The sequence below is a fragment of the Nansenia antarctica genome (assembly GCF_963989245.1).
Source record: "Nansenia antarctica genome assembly, chromosome: 7".
NCBI lineage: Eukaryota > Metazoa > Chordata > Actinopteri > Argentiniformes > Microstomatidae > Nansenia > Nansenia antarctica.
The window spans coordinates 51,939,794-51,960,082 of record NC_137677.1 but is presented as its reverse complement, the minus strand read 5'-3'; the positions used below and the strand labels follow the sequence as shown (position 1 = coordinate 51,960,082).

The 20,289-nt window shown below is 48.0% G+C and overlaps 1 protein-coding gene across 1 annotated transcript in view; it reads right to left on the bottom strand.

Moving 5' to 3' along the window:
• Window positions 1-4,095: 4,095 nt before the first annotated feature.
• nck2a (NCK adaptor protein 2a) overlaps window positions 4,096-20,289 on the bottom strand; it is a gene marked incomplete at both ends in the record, with an annotated part of 34,008 nt that continues 17,814 nt past the window's right edge. Inside the window, 4 exon segments of the mRNA XM_080536890.1 lie at window positions 4,096-4,307; window positions 4,981-5,022; window positions 5,483-5,568; window positions 14,727-14,947. Of these exon segments, the coding sequence (XP_080393016.1) occupies window positions 4,096-4,307; window positions 4,981-5,022; window positions 5,483-5,568; window positions 14,727-14,947 (561 nt within the window).

Sequence of the window (20,289 nt, the reverse complement as noted above, 5' to 3'; positions counted from 1 at the left end):
AAATCGATTCACAGTCCAATGCAGCATGAAATGAGATTCGGTGTTGTGAGCCCTGCAATCTGCATTTTTGGAAAGATAGTGTACGTGACGGGATATGACAATAGGGTTGTGGGGAATCTTCCACTCATAAGATCAGTTACCCTTCTGTATGTGTATCACCAAGGTCCTGGGATCATAGGAAGATCAGAAATATTATTATTAATATTAATATAAATAATTATAAATAACAATAATCATGTCACAGAGTAGGACTCTGTTCCAATACCTTAAGACTGCATCGTTCCTTTGTCCCGTTGTTTCACACACAGGCTGTATCAGTGGTGTAGTCTAGTTTTTTCTAGTGGGTATACTGTGATGTTGCCCTCCCAGTCAGAGCGACACCTGTCCCGTAGCGACACCCCATAAGCACCACCACACTCACTTATGCATACAGTATGCATCTACACCAGTCTTTGCTGCCTTGGGGGGGTGGCGTGGACTGTACTTGTACATCAAGCTGCCTCACGCTACAGAAACAGGAGATAGGCTCCTGCCCCTTAAGGGCCGTTAGGCTCGAGAACCATCGGTTCTCAAGGCTACTTATGTGGTCTTGACTACCTGTCCACTTTCTCACCTGGTTCTTGCTCTCTCTCTCTGGTGTGCCGACACCATCCTGCTCTCTCTCATTCTCTCCCTCTCTATCCTCCTCTCTCCCTCTTTTGCTGTCAACCAAAAGGCAAATATAACAACCGGAGTATTTATAATTTAATAAGAGGTATAGTACATTGAATTCATATCAAATCATAACATCATTCTAATTGAATATTGGGTTGCTGTGGGCAATGCAGTCAGATACTGTCTTTACTTACTCTCTCACCTGTAAGAAAATCGTATGTCCAACTACAAAAAACAGACATTTCCAATGAGTAAGGGTTTGTTCCAATGCTTCTACTATAATGTTTGTTCCAATGCTTCTATTTATACTGTAAATATACCATTATGGTATTACCATAAAGCCCAATTCTAGCAGAATAAGAAAGATTGTATATCTACTTTAAGTAAAATAATGAAGTGCATCCAGTTAGCTCTTTAGCTGTGTGCAAGGGCCTTAGCTCATCTAATCACCTCTGAGCTAGCTAGCTCGCTTGCTAGTTCTTTGACACTATTATTCACACCATGAAACTATAATCAGACACTTTCTAGTCACAATAATAACGACTAATTTGAACCAACTTTCTCTGTCAGAACACAGTAATTTATATTTGCTAACGTTTCAACTTGCTTACTTTCTTCTGCAGAGCTTTTACCCTGCAAAAACTCTCTCGCGTCGCACGCGCACACAAAACAAAACAAAACCATTCTCCAGCGCTGGCACAGCACGAAGCTGTGTGTGGAGGTAGGTCTGGCCCGCCCACCCCAAGGCAAGGCAAGGCCAAGGTAGGGGAAATACTGAGAGCATTCTGAACGACTGGTTATGTGATAACAAACATGTCCGAAAGTTCGAAGTAAGTGCTTCGTAACACAGACGGGGTGAATTTTATGAATAAAAGTGTGAAAGTTCTGTCACAAAACGCCGTTACGTATCCTCGCGCATTTTTAAGTGGGTATACGCAAATCCTTGTCCTTTCCTAGTGGGTATACGACGTAGTCCTGCGTATCACGTAGACTACACCACTGGGCTGTATTCCATTCCCTCAGCTGGGGTCTTCTGAGTCAGAAATATCATATGACAAGTCCTTCTCTAAATAACCATCCTCCTTTGACCTCCCTTCCTTGAAATGACCCCCGACCTGACACAAACGGACAAGTGAATGCTGTGTCTGGAACAGGTGCTGAAACCCAGCAGATCGTGTTGGGTCAGTGATGACTGAGGGAGAAAGGGTGTAAAGTAGTTGTAATGTAAGACCCTAATGTAAGACCTTCACTGGAATCCTTGGACTTGGTCGTTAGGGAAACTCATGTCAGACTGTTGTTTTGTTTAATTCAGAACCTCTACCCATCCACCCGTCCCTAACCCATCTTTAACAATGAGCCTGTCCACCAGCCTGCCCTGTCCAACTCCCTGGCCCGCCCACTATCCCCTCCCCTCCCCTCCCCACCCTCCCTCACTGTGACTCTGCTAGTCACGTCAAGCGAGGACATGAGGGTCATGGCACAGAAGAATCTTTGACAAGTTTTATTTCATGTTTCCACCTCAGTTCCGCAGCACCTGTCTCTCTGTCGTCAGCCCTGGACTCAGCCCCCTCCTCCCCACACCATCACTCTCTGTCTGACCCCATCCCGACTGTGAAATCACACTTCACATCAAAGCCACTCCGACATCCAACAGAGATCTCATGTGACGGTAAACGTAGGACTGCGTGAAAATAGAGGGAAAGAAACTTGGGAGACTAAAGCCTGGTACACACATAAAGATTTTCTAAATCTTTTTTTATCTGAGAGAGACCCCACATGTGAAGATAGAAAATCATGGATTGAACAGTTTTTGTGCTCCGATATTCCCACAATACAGCACACCACATACATAAAGATCTGTCCTACGACAGTCTAGTCTCGTCCCCCAAGCCAGAAATCTCACGTGATCAGGGTAGTAGTACCCTGACTGACCTGTACGAGGCAGCCATGTGCGACAGGGCAAATAAAGTGCCGAAGAACGAAAAGAAGAAGACGCATCAGCTCGCTTCTTGATTGGCTACATTCCATTCCACGTCACAATCCACAGAGCCAGTGACTATGTTTACATGCACACCATATTCCGATTAAGGTCAATATTCGGGTTATTGTAATATTCTGAATAAGGTGTTTATATGCGCTGTAGCAACTGAAATATTCCGTTTACATGTTAATTTGCATATTCCCGTGATTCGGCGGGAAAATCTGATGAATTCATCCTGAAATAGTTATTACTATAGTAACGTTCGTGTTGGTAGCTTGGTTATTTTGATGTCTTCTTATGTCTTCTTAGATGTCCATCTGTATACCCCATAATATTTAAATCCAAAATTCTGGCCCCTGCTAGTCGCCATCGTGGTTGCTATGCTGTCCCTAGCAACAACACAACCCAGGATTGCATGCTCGAGGAGAATCGAGCATGCACAGACCTAACTGAATATTCCGAAAAGGGTCATATTCCGATTAAGGTGTATACATGTCACAATATTCAGATTCAAGAAATTTACTCTTAACACACCACAGGATAATCTTGTAGGATAATCTTTAGATCCATCCGATAATCGGGAGTTTGCTGTCCTTGGTCGGAAGGGGGGAAATCGGGCCAAAATCGGCCAGATTATCTTTATGTGTGTACCAGGCTTGAGATTGCACCGTAACATCCCGAATAAACTTGGTAACAAGATCAATGGAAGCATCAGATAGGGTCATTTTATAATTTTATTGCATATCATTTGAGGGTCCTGTCTGATTACGGGTCCAACGTGTATCTAAATCCGTTTATATTATGTATATCGTATTATGTTTTTAGAACAATGTCAATATGACCATTCTTCCCTCCCTCCTTCAATCCAATCTTTCCATCCTCTCTCCATCCCTCCATCCCTGGCAGGCGCCCCTGTAGGACTGTGTGTGGTGGTTGCCAGGGCCCTGTAGGACTGTGTGGTGGTTGCCAGGGCCCTGTAGGACTGTGTGGTGGTTGCTAGGGCCCTGTAGGACTGTGTGTGGTGGTTGCCAGGGCCCTGTAGGACTGTATGGTGGTTGCTAGGGCCCTGTAGGACTGTGTGTGGTGGTTGCTAGGGCCCTGTAGGACTGTGTGTGATGGTTGCCAGGGCCCTGTAGGACTGTGTGTGGTGGTTGCCAGGGTCCACTCTTGTGCAGGTGCCTGTCTAGAAGTAGGATCAAATGAAACCTTCTTGATTAGAGACGATATACATACATGTCCTTTATGTAAGTCAGAATCCCCAAGACACCTGTTTGATCAAGTGTAATGGAACCAAATGGAACAGTCAAACTCAATACAATACAACCTAGACACACGCTCTGAGCAGGTCACAGTTTTATGGATTGAACATGGCAGACAATACTGAGAGGGTTATGGTGGAATAACCCCCCCCCCCCCTCCTCCGACCCCCCACTCCCCCGACCCCAGTACCCATCTGTCCCTCACTCCTCTGACTCCTCTGGTTCTGAGTCCGGTGTGTCGTAGCCCAGTTCTGTGGCGATGGGGAAGTGGGCCCAGAAGGTTCTGGCCAGGTCATCTAGTCGGCCGTAACCGGCCTGGGCATGCAGCTCTTGCAGCCAGCCGACGAAGTCCGACGACCACAAGTTCCAGTAGGGCATGCTCCGTCTCTCCCTGGCCACGCCTCCAGCGCCGTCTGAGGACCAATCAGATTCATCACAAACCAATCAAGTCCATTTGACTTTATCACGCCCAGTTAGGAAATTCATTGTGCAGCCTCTTGAGAGTTGAAAACATTCCAACACAACATACGGCTGACAGCGCATTCATACATAGTCCTAAACCATAGAAGCTTCCTTTCTTTCTTTCTTTATTTGACCTTTATTTTGTCAGGGAGTCCCATTGAGACCAAGGTGTTTTTTTTTTTTTACAAGGAAGCCCTGCACCCTGCATACACACAATTTTCAACCGAAAGGTCAACATTATAAAACACAATCACATCTTTCAACGACGATATCCTCGGTCAGAATGTTCTATTACCCGAGCGGCACTGGAATAACCCACTGTAATCTAAACACTGGAATAACCCACTGGAATCTAAACACTGGAATAACCCACTGTAATCTAAACACTGGAATAACCCACTGTAATCTAAACACTGGAATAACCCACTGTAATCTAAACACTGGAATAACCCACTGTAATCTAAACACTGGAATAACCCACTGTAATCTAAACACTGGTCATCTAAACACTGGAATAACCCACTGTAACCTAAACACTGGAATAACCCACTGTAATCTAAACACTGGAATAACCCACTGTAATCTAAACAGAGTGACTAGAAAGAAGGGTCTGGGTGGTCTCACCTTTGCCTTGCTCCTCTGTAGCAGGATGACTCTCCTCTGCCCCTAGGTTTGGAGAGGGAGGATAAACAGAGAACGTCAGAAGAGAGAAGACTCTTTTTCAACTAAAAGAGACAAATACTAAACACCTGTTCCAAGCCTTCCATTTGATTTTCTATTTCTATCTTCAACATCCCTCCGCTTTCCATCTACTGTACCACAGGGGAGTCTGGTGGAGGTCGAAATCGGAGGACGGGCCCATTGTAATGCATGGAATTCCATTCCATACACGTGTGATGCCATTCCTCATTCCATCCCATACATTATAATGAGCCTGTCCTCCGATTTCTACCTCCACCAGCCTCCCCTGATCTACCATTCCTGTAGCTGTTATACTGAGCATTCCACAGGAACGCACGCACGCACACGCACACGCACGCACGCACGCGCACGCACACACGCAGGCGCACGCACACACACACACATAGCTGTGATCCTGAGCCTTCAACGGCCATTGTTACTGTACCTGTCAGAGTGAGGGAGAGTGATCCCAGCAGGAGGGAGCAGGCCAACACAGAGACACACAGACCACGCATGCTTTCACAACGGCTTCTAGAACACAGAGGGACCAGGATACATCACGCAGACACACTTAGTGCCAAAGTACAGTACAGTATATCTATGAGTAATTATACCCTTATGCCTGGAACACACAGACTGATTCAACATTGCTGACATGCTGTTGTATAGTTTTACACCGTGCTCACGCGGTATGGTGATACAACAGTTCCATCTGGGCGGTTCGTCATTCAAACAATTGCCTGGCTGCGTCTAAAAATCTCAAACAGAGTTTGAAGAGACAAGCTAATATTGTTGAGAGGCTGTAGTGTGTTAGCCGTTAGCGTAGAATAGCATAAAGTACATTTTAAAATGACTTCCCGCGCTGCACAGCATGAGTTGGATAAATTGAACGTGTGTGGCGCGTGGCACGCAACGTAGAGGCAAGCGTTATGTCGTTCACACAGATCCCAATTGATAAGCAGTGGGACTTCCGCTGGAAAGCAACCGCTAGCAGCAGTCTGCTGTGTGTAGGAGTCTTGAGTTTGTCCTGTATGCCGTGCCAGAGAACGCTGACAGATATTTGTAATGTTAGTAACATAGTAAACATATACTCCTACCTCAGCTCCTTATACACAGATTGTCTGTTTTACAATCAAGTATCACAATGCAGACTGATAACAAGAAACCTTCTATCAAACCTCCATTTTCCACCAATAATAATCAAATATCTTTGATAGAACCAGTTTGATCTCCCATCAAAGCAGTATTCCCAGTGGCGGTTCTAGACCAATTGTACTGGGGGGTGGCCTGGCATGGGTGTGTTTTGTCAGAGAGGCACATTCAACCCAGGGCCAAAGAGACAAAGACAGTGTTCAAGTTTTCAAAATGTTTAGTTCAAGTAATGGCGCACAGTAACAGTATTCCAATTACAGCTATTTGTTTCAGTTACAATTTTATAACATTACAATATTGAAAATAAAATAAAACATTCTCGTTAGCTTCAGCTCAAGTTCAAGAGACAAAGCAGTGTTCAAGCCTTCAAAAATGTTAGTTATTCAGATAGATATATAAAAGACATACTGTATCCCTACCTCATGTTGAGTCTCCAGAGCGACTTAGTGTTGTCCCTATACCCCTTCCCTGTCCTGCTCTGTCCCACTGCTCTGGGATTTTTAGACCTCTGCAGGTGAGGAGGAGGAGGAGGAGGAAGAGACAGAGGAAGGCAGACATGTTTGTTTTTCACAGTCTTCCTCTGTATGTCTGACCTCCACCTCAATCCACATCACTGTACCTTTCACACCGTTCACACCGACGGTGCAGCTGTGGTCAGCGCTTCATCACACACACACACACACACACCGATACACACACACACACACACACACACCGACACACACACACACACACACACACACCGATACACACACACACACACACAGACACACATCACACACCGACACACACACACACACACCGATACACATCACACACCGACACACCGACACACACATACACACACATCGATACACACACACACCACAGACACTGCCAGTACAACCTTACCGCTGCTTAACCTGAAGGTTTTCTCTCTGCTGCACAAAGTTTGTAACAGTTAGTTTCAGTTCTCTTTGGGTGAGATGTGTCACTGTAGTGGGAATGAAAGGGATTGTGAATCTTCACACCGTGCATCCAGACAGGAACAGCCAGAAGACAGCCACAAGCTGTCTACCCAATGTTACTCTCAGTGAGACGAGTTCATGTGTTTCTTTCAGTCATCAGTTTTGTCTTTTTGCTGTCTCCGAATCATGGATCAATGCATGGAGTAGGATGGAGGGGGAGACGTAGGAAAGAACAGGGGATTGGGAATGTTGAGAGAGAGAGAGAGAGAGAGAGAGAGAGAGAGAGAGAGAGAGAGAGAGAGAGACAGAGAGACAGAGAGGTAGAGAGAGACAGAACAGAACAGAACGAGGCGAGGCGAGAGAGAGAATGGTCAGAGCAGGGAGAGAGAAAGACAGAGAGGTAGAGAGAGAGACAGAGAGGTAGAGAGAGACAGAACAGAACGAGACGAGGCGAGAGAGAGAGAGAGAGAGAATGGTCAGAGGGAGAGAGAAAGAGAAAGAGAGGGAAGTAAAAGAGGAGAGAGTCCAAACTGAAGTGAGACACAAGCGTCAGCCAGTCTTCACACGTTGCATCCAGACTTCCAGGGAAGTGCTAGAAAGCTGCAAATGTAGGCGACAGACGTATCCAAGTATTGACTTAGTGGGGTCCAGGGAAAGAAAGAGAGAGAGAGTGGGCATAGAGACAGGGACAGGATGTCAGTGAGAGGAGAGGGGAAACTGTCATCCTGCCATCTCTCTTCTCCATTTGCCAGTTGACTCTTCATGGCACTGTCATAGTCAGGGCTGGCTCTGAGCTACGACTGACACAGACACTGTGTCGTCTGCTGCATGAAAGGCACAGGATGGTAGAATCCCCCATGTTGAATGGACCAGTCACATTCTCCATCGTTGTAGATGGGTGTTTATGGCAGAATAAGAGAGTAATAAGAGATAGAAAGATAGAAAGAGCAAGAGAGAGTGTGCGAAGGAGAGAGAGAGTGTGTGTGTGTGTGTGTGTGTGTGTGTGAGAGAGAGAGAGAGAGAAAAAGAGAGTGATAGAGAGTGAGACAGAGAGAAAGTGTGCACACGCATGAGAGAGACAGAGAGACCAGACAGACAGAGTTGCTCTGTGTACCGTGCCGTACCGAGCCGGGCCGCGTGAGCCCGGTTTGTTTTCCTTTCTCCACTGCCAGCCGAGCCGGGCCGAGCCGGGCCGTTTTAGCTACCCTTCCTGACTAGGAACTACTAGGAGCTAACGGTACTTTCGGGCCAGGCTGTGTGTGACGTGCGACGCTGCAGACCGTTGATTGGTCAATGGAAATCGTTTTTTTAAATACCACAACAGATTTTTAAATACCATCTTTAAATACCACAACGATTTTTTAAATACCATTTTTAAATACCACAACAGATTTCGCTCTCGGAAAATGTCACTTACTGTTTCTGTAATAACTTATTATAATTCCATGGAATCCCAACCTGTTGCCGTTCACTCATGAGCCAAATGCCGGTAGATTCGCGTCTTGCTCCCTTTAACACATGTCGACATTTCCCTGGTTGCGAGATCTACTAGAACTACTAGATCTACTAGAACTGAAAGCGGCAAGTAACAGGCACATAACGTCCATATGCTGTATAAATAAATATATTTGACTACCAGCAAGACACAGCAAGGAGCACTCGTATCTATAACAAACAGGAGATTGTATGAGCCCCACGTCAGTCCAATGGAAACGTCAAGCACAGCCTTTCCGTAGAAATATATTGCTCCCTGTCTAACGTTATATATCTAACGTTACATGTTTTAAGGCTGATCTGTGCATGATAGTGCTACATTTTGACATAATTCTTATCGCATTTCCCCCCGTTGAGCTGTATAGCGGCACTTATTAAAATGAAGTGCTCTTATGACACTTAACTCCTCCTACTGTCCCGGCTCGCTCCAGGTCTGTTGTGTATAATGGAGAAGCGTTTCTGAAAGTACGGTACGGGTAGGATACAAATGCGTGCCGTACCGGTCGCGTCCTAACGATTCCCACCCGAGTTGGGGTAGACCACGCCCCGAGTTGGGGTAGACCACGCCAACTTCTGGAATATGTAGGGGTGTTCTCTGTATCTTGTTCTTCCGCCCCGCAGGTCGTTCCGCAACCCCATTGGATTTTAGCTTGTGACGTAACACGGGGTGCACGATTAGATGTAGGTTACCCATCTCTGTATGCAACTCGGTCAATGTTCGCCGCGGGCACGGCCGGGCGCGGCTCTCATTGCCCTGTGGGCCCTGGAACGCGCGCCTATTCTTGTGTGTCAGTGATTGTGTTTGTGTTTGAGAAAAGAAAAAAAAACACCCCTACATATTCCAGAAGTTGGCGTGGTCTACCCCAACTCGAGTGGGAATCGTTAGACGCGTACCAGCGGTCTGGTCAATGGAAAAGCGCCATATGACACAGCGAAGTGTGAAGACATGGCTGCTGTACCCAGGGCTGGACTGGCCATCTGGCATACCGGGCATTTGCCCGGTGGGCCGCGGTAGTTTTGGGCCGAGCCGACCGGCAAAATAAAATAAAAAACAAAAAGTTTTTTTTTTTTTTTTTTTTACCAGACGGCCCGGCCGAAAGCTACCATCGAACGGCCCATAAATCGAAAGCTACCATTGAACGGCCCATACATCTGGGACAGCGGCCCATTGGTCGATTTTCGATACAGACACTGGGCTGGCCCAATCAACAGAGAGAAGGGGGGGGGGGGGTCAGGGGTCACGCACGCACCAGCACCAGACCTCCGTCTCAGTTTCGCAGTAGTTTTGGGCCGAGCCGGCCGGCAAAATAAATTTTGTTAGCCTGGATAGTTACTAGATAGACACTGAGAGAGATGGAGCGCAAAAGCACACTAAAACGGAAGGGAGGCTGGGAAAAACTTAGGGAAAAAAACAAGAAGAAACTCGAGGCAGATGCTGCCAAATGTGTAAACATTAGGGACATGTTTGCTGCACCCTCAAGTTTACCACAGCAGCAACAGCAACAGGTTGAAGAGGAGGCTGGCAGGGAGGAGCGGGAGCAGGGTACAGATACAGAGGATAGAGAGGATACAGAAGAAGCGGGGCCGAGTCAGCCTGTAACCGTTGACCCGGTAAGGAAAATATAGGTAGCTGTTAGGGGTGTAACGGATCGCCCCCCACGGTTCGGCACGCATGTGTACCGCGGATCAATTGCAAAATGTAACCAAGTAATAATATTACTTAATATTAGTTAATATCCCTTGTAAATCACAATGTAGAGTTGCCATGAAAAGATAGACGCGACAGTTGCGTGCTTTGTTTTACTCTAAAGCGCAATGATAGGTTGATAATGGAAAAAAAATTCTAGAACAACAAGGCTGCGTTCGTAAATTCGCTCTGGAATCTGATCACTGAGTACACTGGTCTACTTGCACTGGTACCATTGCTTACTGTATGTAGTCGTCTTTGTAGTGGTTTGGGGGAATACTACAGTTTGTCATATGACTGTACAGCACAGTATATAAGACGAGTATATAAGGCAAGTATTTTTGTGCTGGTGGGCGTGATCCGACCAATTGGGGTGGGCCTGTCTGGGCCAAAAATGCCAGGGCCTAATTTTTGTCCCAGTCCAGCCCTGCCTGTACCTCATTTTGAAAGCTGACCATTACCCAATGAATACACTTCGGCTTGTTCAGGGAGAGGTCGGACCAACACATACCAGTAATGGGTTAGTGAGTAGTGTGTCAGAGACTTTCAATTCTGTCTGTCTGGTCTCTGTCTCACTTCAGTTGAAAAGGCTCTCTCTCTCTCTCTCGTCTGTAGCAAGGGCTGTGGCGGAATAATATGCCTGGTAAAAACATTGGATTTATTGATAAGACATTCATTACCTTTGACTGAATTCACAAGAGTCACTAGACAGTCAGACTGTCTGGGCAGAATTAACACATTCACGACCTCAGACAATGAAACCAGTTTCTCTACTTGAAGCTTGACATTGGCTAGCTAGACAACAGAGACATTTAAATTATTACAAAGACCTGATTGCTCTCTTTTCTCTTGACCGGCACCTAGATGGACTGAGCAATCTGAAGCAGTTCCTGGCCTTTGTGTTCCTCAGGCCAGACCATCTAAAGCCAGACCAAACCAGTTCCTGGCCTTTGTGCCCCTCTTCCACCTTTGTGTCTCTAAGAGAAAGTGGGGGTCAATTCCCCCTATCCTCTTCATCACAGCAATCCCTCTTCATCACAGATGCAGACAGGAAATGCCTGTGATTGGCCTGTACCTCATCTGAGGGCGTGACTGTTACATCTGTATAAAAATGTATGTTGTAAATACTTTTCTGAGGAGAGTTTGACTATCAGACGTCTGGTCTGCTTGTAAACTGTCCTCCTTTTGCAAAAGATAATTAAATACCTTTCCTATACAATCTGAAAAGCAGGCTGCCTTGTTCTATTTTTCTATTTAGATACTTAGCCGCGTTGCTCTGTAACAACGGCTTTCCAGTCGATTTTAGAATTGATTTGAAGATTTGATGGATTAGTTATAATGGAAGATGCGGTTTAGTTCCAGTATAAATTGCAGACATTTTTTATACAAAGAAGCGCAGCCTTCGATTGTCAGGCAAGGCTCTCTACTGACTGATCCCACGTCTAGACTGAAAACGTGACGTTGGAAACTGAAAGGTGAAGAGGCTTTGGCGATTAGGGCCCCTGGACTTTGGAACAGTCTGAAGAGATATAAAAACATGGAATCTGGCAAATGCTTCTTTTAAATCTCTCGTATAAATCTGTACTACATTTAAACGTGTTCATTTATTTAGAAGTATTATTGTGTAATGTTGTTTATTGTTTGAAACGTTATTTGATTAGTGTCTTCTAATTCATTTTATTTGATTTCAATGACATGCCTGATTCTCAATGATATTTAAATGATATTTATTATATGAGTGTTGCTTTTTTTCTGTTTGTAATTGCACTCATGCTGATGTATTGCTAGCACTTACTTGTAACCGTTTCACAGACACACACACACACACACACACACACACACACACACACACACACACACACACACACACACACACACACACACACACACACAGAAACAGACAAAATAAGGAACAGACAAACAAGGAACAATCAAAGTAAGTAGAAGGATTTGGGTATATAAACAACACAGAAAAGTCTGGCAGAGGAGCCGACGAGAGCACAGTGACTGGTTACTGGAGACTGTGGACGCATGTTCCCCCTGTATCGCTCTCAACTAGAGGTCCAGCGCCCTCTGCTGGCCGCTCTCGCGTTTGGAACATAATCTTTCCTGCACCCTCTCTACTGCTCTCATACAGTACCATGGGCCCTCTCTCAAGTTAGAGTAACTCGGTTCCTCGTTTACATTTTTGGCATTTAGCAGATTGTTTACAGTAGAGAAATTGTAAATTGTACAGGGGGCTAGAGGGGATGAAGAGGTCTTAGGAGGGACAGTCAAAGGTGTAGCCTGAAGAGATGGGTCTTCTGTCTACGGCGCAGTCCTGACAGCAATGGGAAGCTCGTTCCACCAGCGGGGTGCCAGGACGGTGGATAGTGTGACTGCTGCATCCACATCCTTTGCCGCCCGGTAGGAGAGCACCAGGGTCTGGAATCTGACGCGAGCTGCTATCCCTAGCCAGAAACTCTGCTTCGTCCTCTACTCGCATCCAACTCAAAATGCATCTACCCTCTACCCTCTCCCAGCCTCTACCCTCTACCCTCTCCCAGCCTCTACCCCTACCTTCTTCCAGCCTCTACCCTCTCCCAGCCTCTACCCCTACCCTCTTCCAGCCTCTACCCCTACCCTCTCCCAGCCTCTACCCCTACCCTCTTCCAGCCTCTACCCCTACCCTCTCCCAGCCTCTACCCTCTACCCCTACCCTCTCCCAGCCTCTACCCTCTACCCCTACCCTCTCCCAGCCTCTACCCTCTACCTCTACCCTCTCCTATCCTGTCTACCCTCTCCTATGCTCCTGACCTCCTCCCATCCTTCCCCTACTTGGCCATAAGTAAGATCAACTGTTTTTCCACCCACCACACATATTGCTGTCAGAAAGCCGTAGTTTCACTGCATGTTATTCTAACTGACAAAGTTGACATTCACTTGAGATTAGCTGTGAAACAAATCTGACGGGTGAAAGGGTTTTACATTACGTCTGCAGCGTTTGTCTCGACTGCCCTTTGTGAGAACGAGTCTGGGAGAGAGATATTAGCTGACTGATTACACAGAGGCAAGCAAGGCCATTCTACAAAACCCGTCTGATAAGCTGTGCCTGTCAGTAGACATGCGTCACCAGACATGTGGCTGACAACAACAGTCGATGACAGACAGACAGACCTCCTGAGCTGCCCTGAGACGTCCACAAGACTACTTTTAAAATGTGTTGTCAATTTGATTGTGATCGCACACTTGGCGACCGTGCCTTTTCTGTCGCTGCACCCAGGCTGTTCAACACCCTTCCACCAGCCATCCCATGATGCTCCGATACGCTCAACACATTCAAGACCAGACTCAACACCCATCTGTTCAGACTCACCTTCGTGCAGCATGGCCTGGTCCTAACACTATTAACACTAACCCTTCCTACAACATGGCCTGGTCCTAACACTATTAACACTAACCCTTCCTACAGCATGGCCTGGTCCTAACACTATTAACACTAACCCTTCCTACAGCATGGCCTGGTCCTAACACTATTAACACTAACCCTTTCTACAACATGGCCTGGTCCTAACACTATTAACACTAACCCTGCCTACAACATGGCCTTGTCCTAACACTATTAACACTAACCCTTCCTACAGCATGGCCTGGTCCTAACACTATTAACACTAACCCTGCCTACAACATGGCCTTGTCCTAACACTATTAACACTAACCCTTCCTACAGCATGGCCTGGTCCTAACACTATTAACACTAACCCTTCCTACAGCATGGCCTGGTCCTAACACTATTAACACTAACCCTTACTACAGAATGGCCTGTTCCTAACACTATTAACACTAACTGTTCAGCTCTCCCTCTAGTTAGCTGAATGGCGTCTTTTCTGCTTGCTCCGGCAGTACGGGTGAAATGATGAGATGACACAATTCGGTTTGATTTCCTTCTTTCTCTAATAAACAGATTGTAAAACTAAACACAAAACATTGATATCAGTACATGTAAATAAACAGTGAACAAACTAACAGAAAAAGATTTAACAAGCTACACAATCATACAGAACTCCTTACCAACTCCCATCTCTCTTCACACTGTCATTCCGATTCCCTGCCACCCAGATTACCTCCATTAAGCCCGCCCCCATTTCTATCTAAGCCAATCACCCTCTGCATGCATACTTTTACCCAATCAAATGAATCAAACAATAAAATAAACTCCCAATCAAATACCCTCCCATGGATTAGCCAAACACCTCCCACTTGGTCCATTGGTCCTTTGTGCCTAAATGGACCACAACTTTCCCTCTCTTTAATACAGTTATTTTCTACTGCTCCTCCACGGGAAGCAGCACGACCACCCGCCCAACGTCTCGGTCGAGCGTTGGGAAGAGATCGTGGCCCTCGCTCCTTCCTCGTCCTGAATCACCCACGCCTTCTTGCGCATCTTCAATAGGGTGCCAGCCAACCCCTCGTGGCTCGCCCCATGGGCCTCCCCTGCCAACAGAGTGCTGATCCATGCAGTGTAGGGGACAAGTGGGATTCCCACCTCCTTCGCCTCCTGGATTCCTCCGGAACACACCAGCAGCCCCGGCCCTTCGACCCTCTCAACTACCAGTCTGTCCCAAGTCATTTTAGGAAACTCTGTTCCATCCTGTGCAGCCAGACACAGGTCGCGGAAAGCTGCGTTCAGCTCCTGGACGCCGAGGCTAACTCCGCTTCTTGTCTCCCTCGGGCGTGTAGCCTCCCACTTTGCGTCTTCTGGAGCCCTCCTGCAAACCAACCACTGCCTAACAGCTCGCCGGACCCACCCAACTACCCGAATGAGCCTGCCTATCTCACTGAAGCGTTCTGGCTCAATCAGGTCCATGAGAGCAGCGCCCCAGAGCCTCTCCCTCTCATGCTCAGGGTCCCTGGAACTCCCAACCGGTGTGGATGTCCCCTTTGCATTTGCTTCCTCCTCAATGCCGCATTTCGGGTCCAGCCCCTTCCTCGCCTGAGCGCGTGTTACAGCTGCAGTGAACGCTTTCCGTTGCAGCATGCTCACGCTGTCTCGAGCACTTACAGCCACTCCCCTGGATGTTTCCTCGCTCAGCTGATCAGCCAGCACCAACACCTCTGACTCTGGCTCCACATTGGCCCTCGTTTCTGCAGGCTGGCCCTCTTTGCTCCTCCCACTTTGACCCGACTGGATCCGTGGTTCCGGAGCGAAACCTCCAGCGTTGAGCGTCCTCTCGATTCCCTCCGTGATGCTCCTCAGCTCTCTCCTGTCGACATGAGACGCTAGAATGTCGTCTACATAGGTGTCCTCCTCAAGTGCTCTCCGCTCTTCTTTTAGGTGGGCGACCTCTGGCAGCCTTGCCGTCTTCCTCATGGCCAGCTGGGCGATGCATCCGGCTGGCTTGTCCCCGATGTTGACGCGGGTAATTGCGTAGGTTTTGATCTTCTTTTCCCCTGCGAGAGTCATCCCGCCCGGCTGACAATTTCCGCAGCGACACCCTCCACACTTTGGCTCGCACGCGGCGCTGATGCTATCCCAGCTCCACCACTCGAGGACCTCTTTGCTGCTTGCAGCTGTTCTCCCGGTCTTTTCATGACCTTGCGGCTTCTGGTCTCCATCCTCTTCTTTTGCGCTGAGCGTCTTGCAGGGGATCTCCTCAAAACTTACTGCCTCCGTTCTCAGAGAACGCGCAAAGTGCGTCTGGGAGTTGTGTGCGGATCTTTCCCAACTTTCAAACAGGTCTGGGTGCGTTCCTCCCACGGTCTTCCCCAGAGGCCCGTCCCACAGCACTAAGTCTCCCGTCCCTCTTCTCCACCGTGGAGCGAGTCGTCCCTCTCGGTGGCTGATCAAGAGCTCGATTTCCTTAGGTCGGACCAGCTCTTTCTTCTCGACCCCAGGGAAGAACTTACAGAGTCGCTCTGGACTGATGACCTTGTCTGCACGAGCGATTGTGTCGAGCCCGTAGCATACCATCTCGTGGGGACTCCATCTGTTGTTGCTCCACGCCCTGACCTTTAGCAGGTATTTGTTAGTCTTGACCCTGACCTTCATTCCACCGACCCCCTGCACGGTCAGTGTTACTTGCCTCCGCTCCAGTTGGAGACGATCGGCGGCCCGGTTGGTGATATAATTTGTGTCGGAGGCGAGGTCTATGAGGGTTCCCAGGGCATTTCCTGCTTCTGTTTTGACTATCAATGTCATCATTAGTACTGGATGTTCCTCTGGCCCATTCTCCGCGAAGAGACCCCCGCCTTCTGCGCCCGTGCTCAGCGTCATCGAAGCCTTACTGGTGAATGCGTTCGCCCTCCTTTCCTGTTCAGGGTTGAGTCCCAAAGAATCCAGGAATTCTCGTTGCTTGTCAGCGAACCCTGGCCCTGTCTTCTTTCCCTCACTCCACTCGGGACACAGAAGGTAGTGATGACTTGCCCTTCCTTCATTCTGCTTGCACATATTTCTGCACAGGTACCGGTTACTACACTCTCCGTCGGCACCGTGCATGCCCAAACATTTCTGACAGGCTTTGCTTTGCTTTGCTGTGGCTCGCCTCTCTGCCAGACTGAAACTCTTGAACTTTTGGCAGAAGAATATTTTGCCACCGTGCTGATCACTTCCACAGATGTCACACTCTTCTCTTCTTTCCGAGTTCCTGCCCGTGACTCTGGCTTCACCTCGATGTTCCTCCTCTTCTTCATCTACCGGTGAGTCTCTCTCCATGGCCCTCGTGAATGCCCTCTTCTCCCATCTGACTGGCCTCTCCGGTGTTCCCCCAGAGGTCTCCGTGGAGCCTCGGATTCGATCCATCCCCTCGAGGATTTTCTCCTGCCTTTTCAGAAACAGAAGAAGAGCATCGAACCGCTTGTCTGGGGCGACTTGGTTTTTGGGTTTGGTTACAAAAGCAAACCAGCCTTCCTGCACACGATCTGGCAGTTTGCTCTCGATGGCCCTAAGTACAAGTGGGTTCTTCATAGCGCCCACTTCTCCTAAGTCTGTCAGGTCCATGAGGGCTCTCTCCACTGCCTGAATAAGGTCGATCGCTTTCCTCGGCTGGTTTCCTTTTACCGCTGGTATTCTTTCCAATTCCTCAATAATTTGCAGCGCGATGGTTGCCTTGTCTCCAAACCGATTCTCCAAAGCTGTGAATACGTCTTCCGCTGAGCGGTAGCTCGAGAGTTTGAGTTCCTCGAAAACCTTTCGGTCTATGCTCTCGAGGAGGTGGAGTTTCTTCACCTCTGGCGACCCCGATGGGTCTCCCTGCTGCTGCAGGCTCTCCCAATCTTTCCGCCAGCGATGAAAATCTCTCATACACCCGCTGAACACGGGCAGCCTTGTTGGAGGGAGTTTGATCTTGGCTCTAGTGCGGTTGCCTCCATATGTGGCGCTCTCCAGCCCTGCCTCCCGGGCTTGTTCCCATGCTTCCCGCTGAGCCTCCAGTAGTTTGGCGCGCTCTTGAGCGGCTATTTCTGCTGCCTTCAACTCAATCACGGCCGCCTTCTGCCTTGCCTCAGCGATCTCTTCTTCGGCCCCCAATTTCACCTTCGCTGTCTCCTTCTCAAACTCGGCCACGCTATCAGCTGACTTCAGTCTTGCCTCAGCGGCTTTCCTTTCCAGCTTGGCAATGGCTTCTTTATTTTCTCTATTTGTCGCTCGATCTTTGGCCTCTTCTTCGGCGAGAGCGTCGGCCCTTTCTCTATTCTTCGCTCGATCTTTGGCCTCTTCTTCGGCGAGAACGTCGGCCCTTTTCCTCTCATCTTCGGCGAGAACGTCGGCCCTTTTCCTCTCATCTTCGGCGAGAGCGTCGGCCCTTTCTCTATTCGTCGCTCGATCTTTGGCCTCTTCTTCGGCGAGAACGTCGGCCCTTTTCCTCTCATCTTCGGCGAGAGCGTCGGCCCTTTTCCTCTCATCTTCGGCGAGAGCGTCGGTGGCCATTTGCTTTGCTGCGGCGGCCTTGTCGGCCATTTTGTCAGTATTCTCCTTCTCAACTCTTCCAAATTCAGTCACAAACGTTTCCCAAAGTTCATCCCTTTTGTCCTCCAGCTCCTCTAGTGACTTTCTCGTGTTGCACGCCTCAACTACAGGGATCCACTCCCCCCAGCTTGATAGCAGACTTCGCGCTTTGATGATGAGGCTCTCTGTGAGTGTGCTTCGTTCTCTACAAACGTCGTGGGTTGCCCCCTCCAGACTGATCCTCTTCACGCCTTCGTGACTCCTTTCTGCTCGTCTAATTGTGGATGAAAGTTCGACCCCCGCGAACCTTGTCCACATGTTGGCCTTTAAAACGTGACCGACCTGTTCAACCTTCTGAGCTCTCTCCTCAGCGGCCTTGGTGATGTCTTGAAGAAGCTGACTGTTACCTGTCTCAGGTTCCTGACTTGCTTTGGCCTGCAAACCTTCCTCATAATTGTCGTCTGCAGAGTTTAGGTCTTTCGCGTTTGATAGGAGCGCTATCCACTCGCGTTTCATGTCATCTTCGCCCATCAATGCCACTGACCTGATGATGTGGCGATATCCTCTCTCAAAAGTGACTGCCAACTTTTCCCTTTCGGTCTTTAGTGCCTCCATTCTGCCTGTGACTCAGAAATAACTTGTGTGTACCTGTTTCGTCTTTCTATCTTATATCTTCAGCCCTCTCTGACTCCCTGAGCTGATTTGCGCTGGTCCCTGCACTTCCTTAACTAGTCTTCGGCAGCGGAACCAGGTTCACCGTGGGGTCATCCCAGGGATACTGCTAAAAATAAAATAATAAAGTGGGAGAGGATTTTCCTCCCCCCGACGACTTAATACCCAGGTACACACAAACCTATTTTAATGCAAACAGTCAATAGAGTCACAGAGAAGAGTGCTGGGTGTGGGTAGCTCTCTGGGTAGCTGCTATTAGCTCGCAATTCCTTTCTTGGTGGGTCTTGTAGGTTAGCCTAGCTGGCTGTGGATTCTTGCAGTTGGGTTAACCAGTTGAAGCTAGCCGTGGATTGTTTCACTCCTTGCCTGCCTAGCTAGCTGTAGCTTTGAGTGCTATAAGCTCTACCGCGTGCCTGTGCGCTATTGCGACAACAGGGCTAACGCTAGCTTAGTTTGCTAATGCTACGCTGGCTAGCAAGTGGCTAGTTAGCTACGGTCGCGGGTGCCACGGCTCCGTTGCCGGCCTAGTTAGCTGTAGCCTTGAGTGCTACAAGCTCTACCGCGTGCCTGCTGCGCTATTGCAACAACAGGGCTAACGCTAGCTTAGTTTGCTAATGCTACGCTGGCTAGCAAGTGGCTAGTTAGCTACAGTTGCGGGCGCCGCGGCTCCGTCACTAACCTGACCAGGCTTTAGCTTGCTCTTATCTCCGGTGAATGGATCCTTGTCCTCCCGGAGCTTCTGTTGCGTCCAACCGGGCTTGTATTCCTTAGCTAACTGACGGTCCGTCCTCCTGCGGTCGTCAGCGGGTGTTTTACAATTGTTCAGCTCTCCCTCTAGTTAGCTGAATGGCGTCTTTTCTGCTTGCTCCGGCAGTACGGGTGAAATGATGAGATGACACAATTCGGTTTGATTTCCTTCTTTCTCTAATAAACAGATTGTAAAACTAAACACAAAACATTGATATCAGTACATGTAAATAAACAGTGAACAAACTAACAGAAAAAGATTTAACAAGCTACACAATCATACAGAACTCCTTACCAACTCCCATCTCTCTTCACACTGTCATTCCGATTCCCTGCCACCCAGATTACCTCCATTAAGCCCGCCCCCATTTCTATCTAAGCCAATCACCCTCTGCATGCATACTTTTACCCAATCAAATGAATCAAACAATAAAATAAACTCCCAATCAAATACCCTCCCATGGATTAGCCAAACACATACTGTATGTATTGCTAATTCTCTAATGCTGTTAGTGTGCTTTTTGCTGTGCTTAATGTTGTGCGGGTTTATGTGGATGTGTGATGCTGTCCCTTTAACAGGATGCTGTGACTGTAAGTGGAGGAGGTGTGGAGATGTACGTATGTTTTTACTA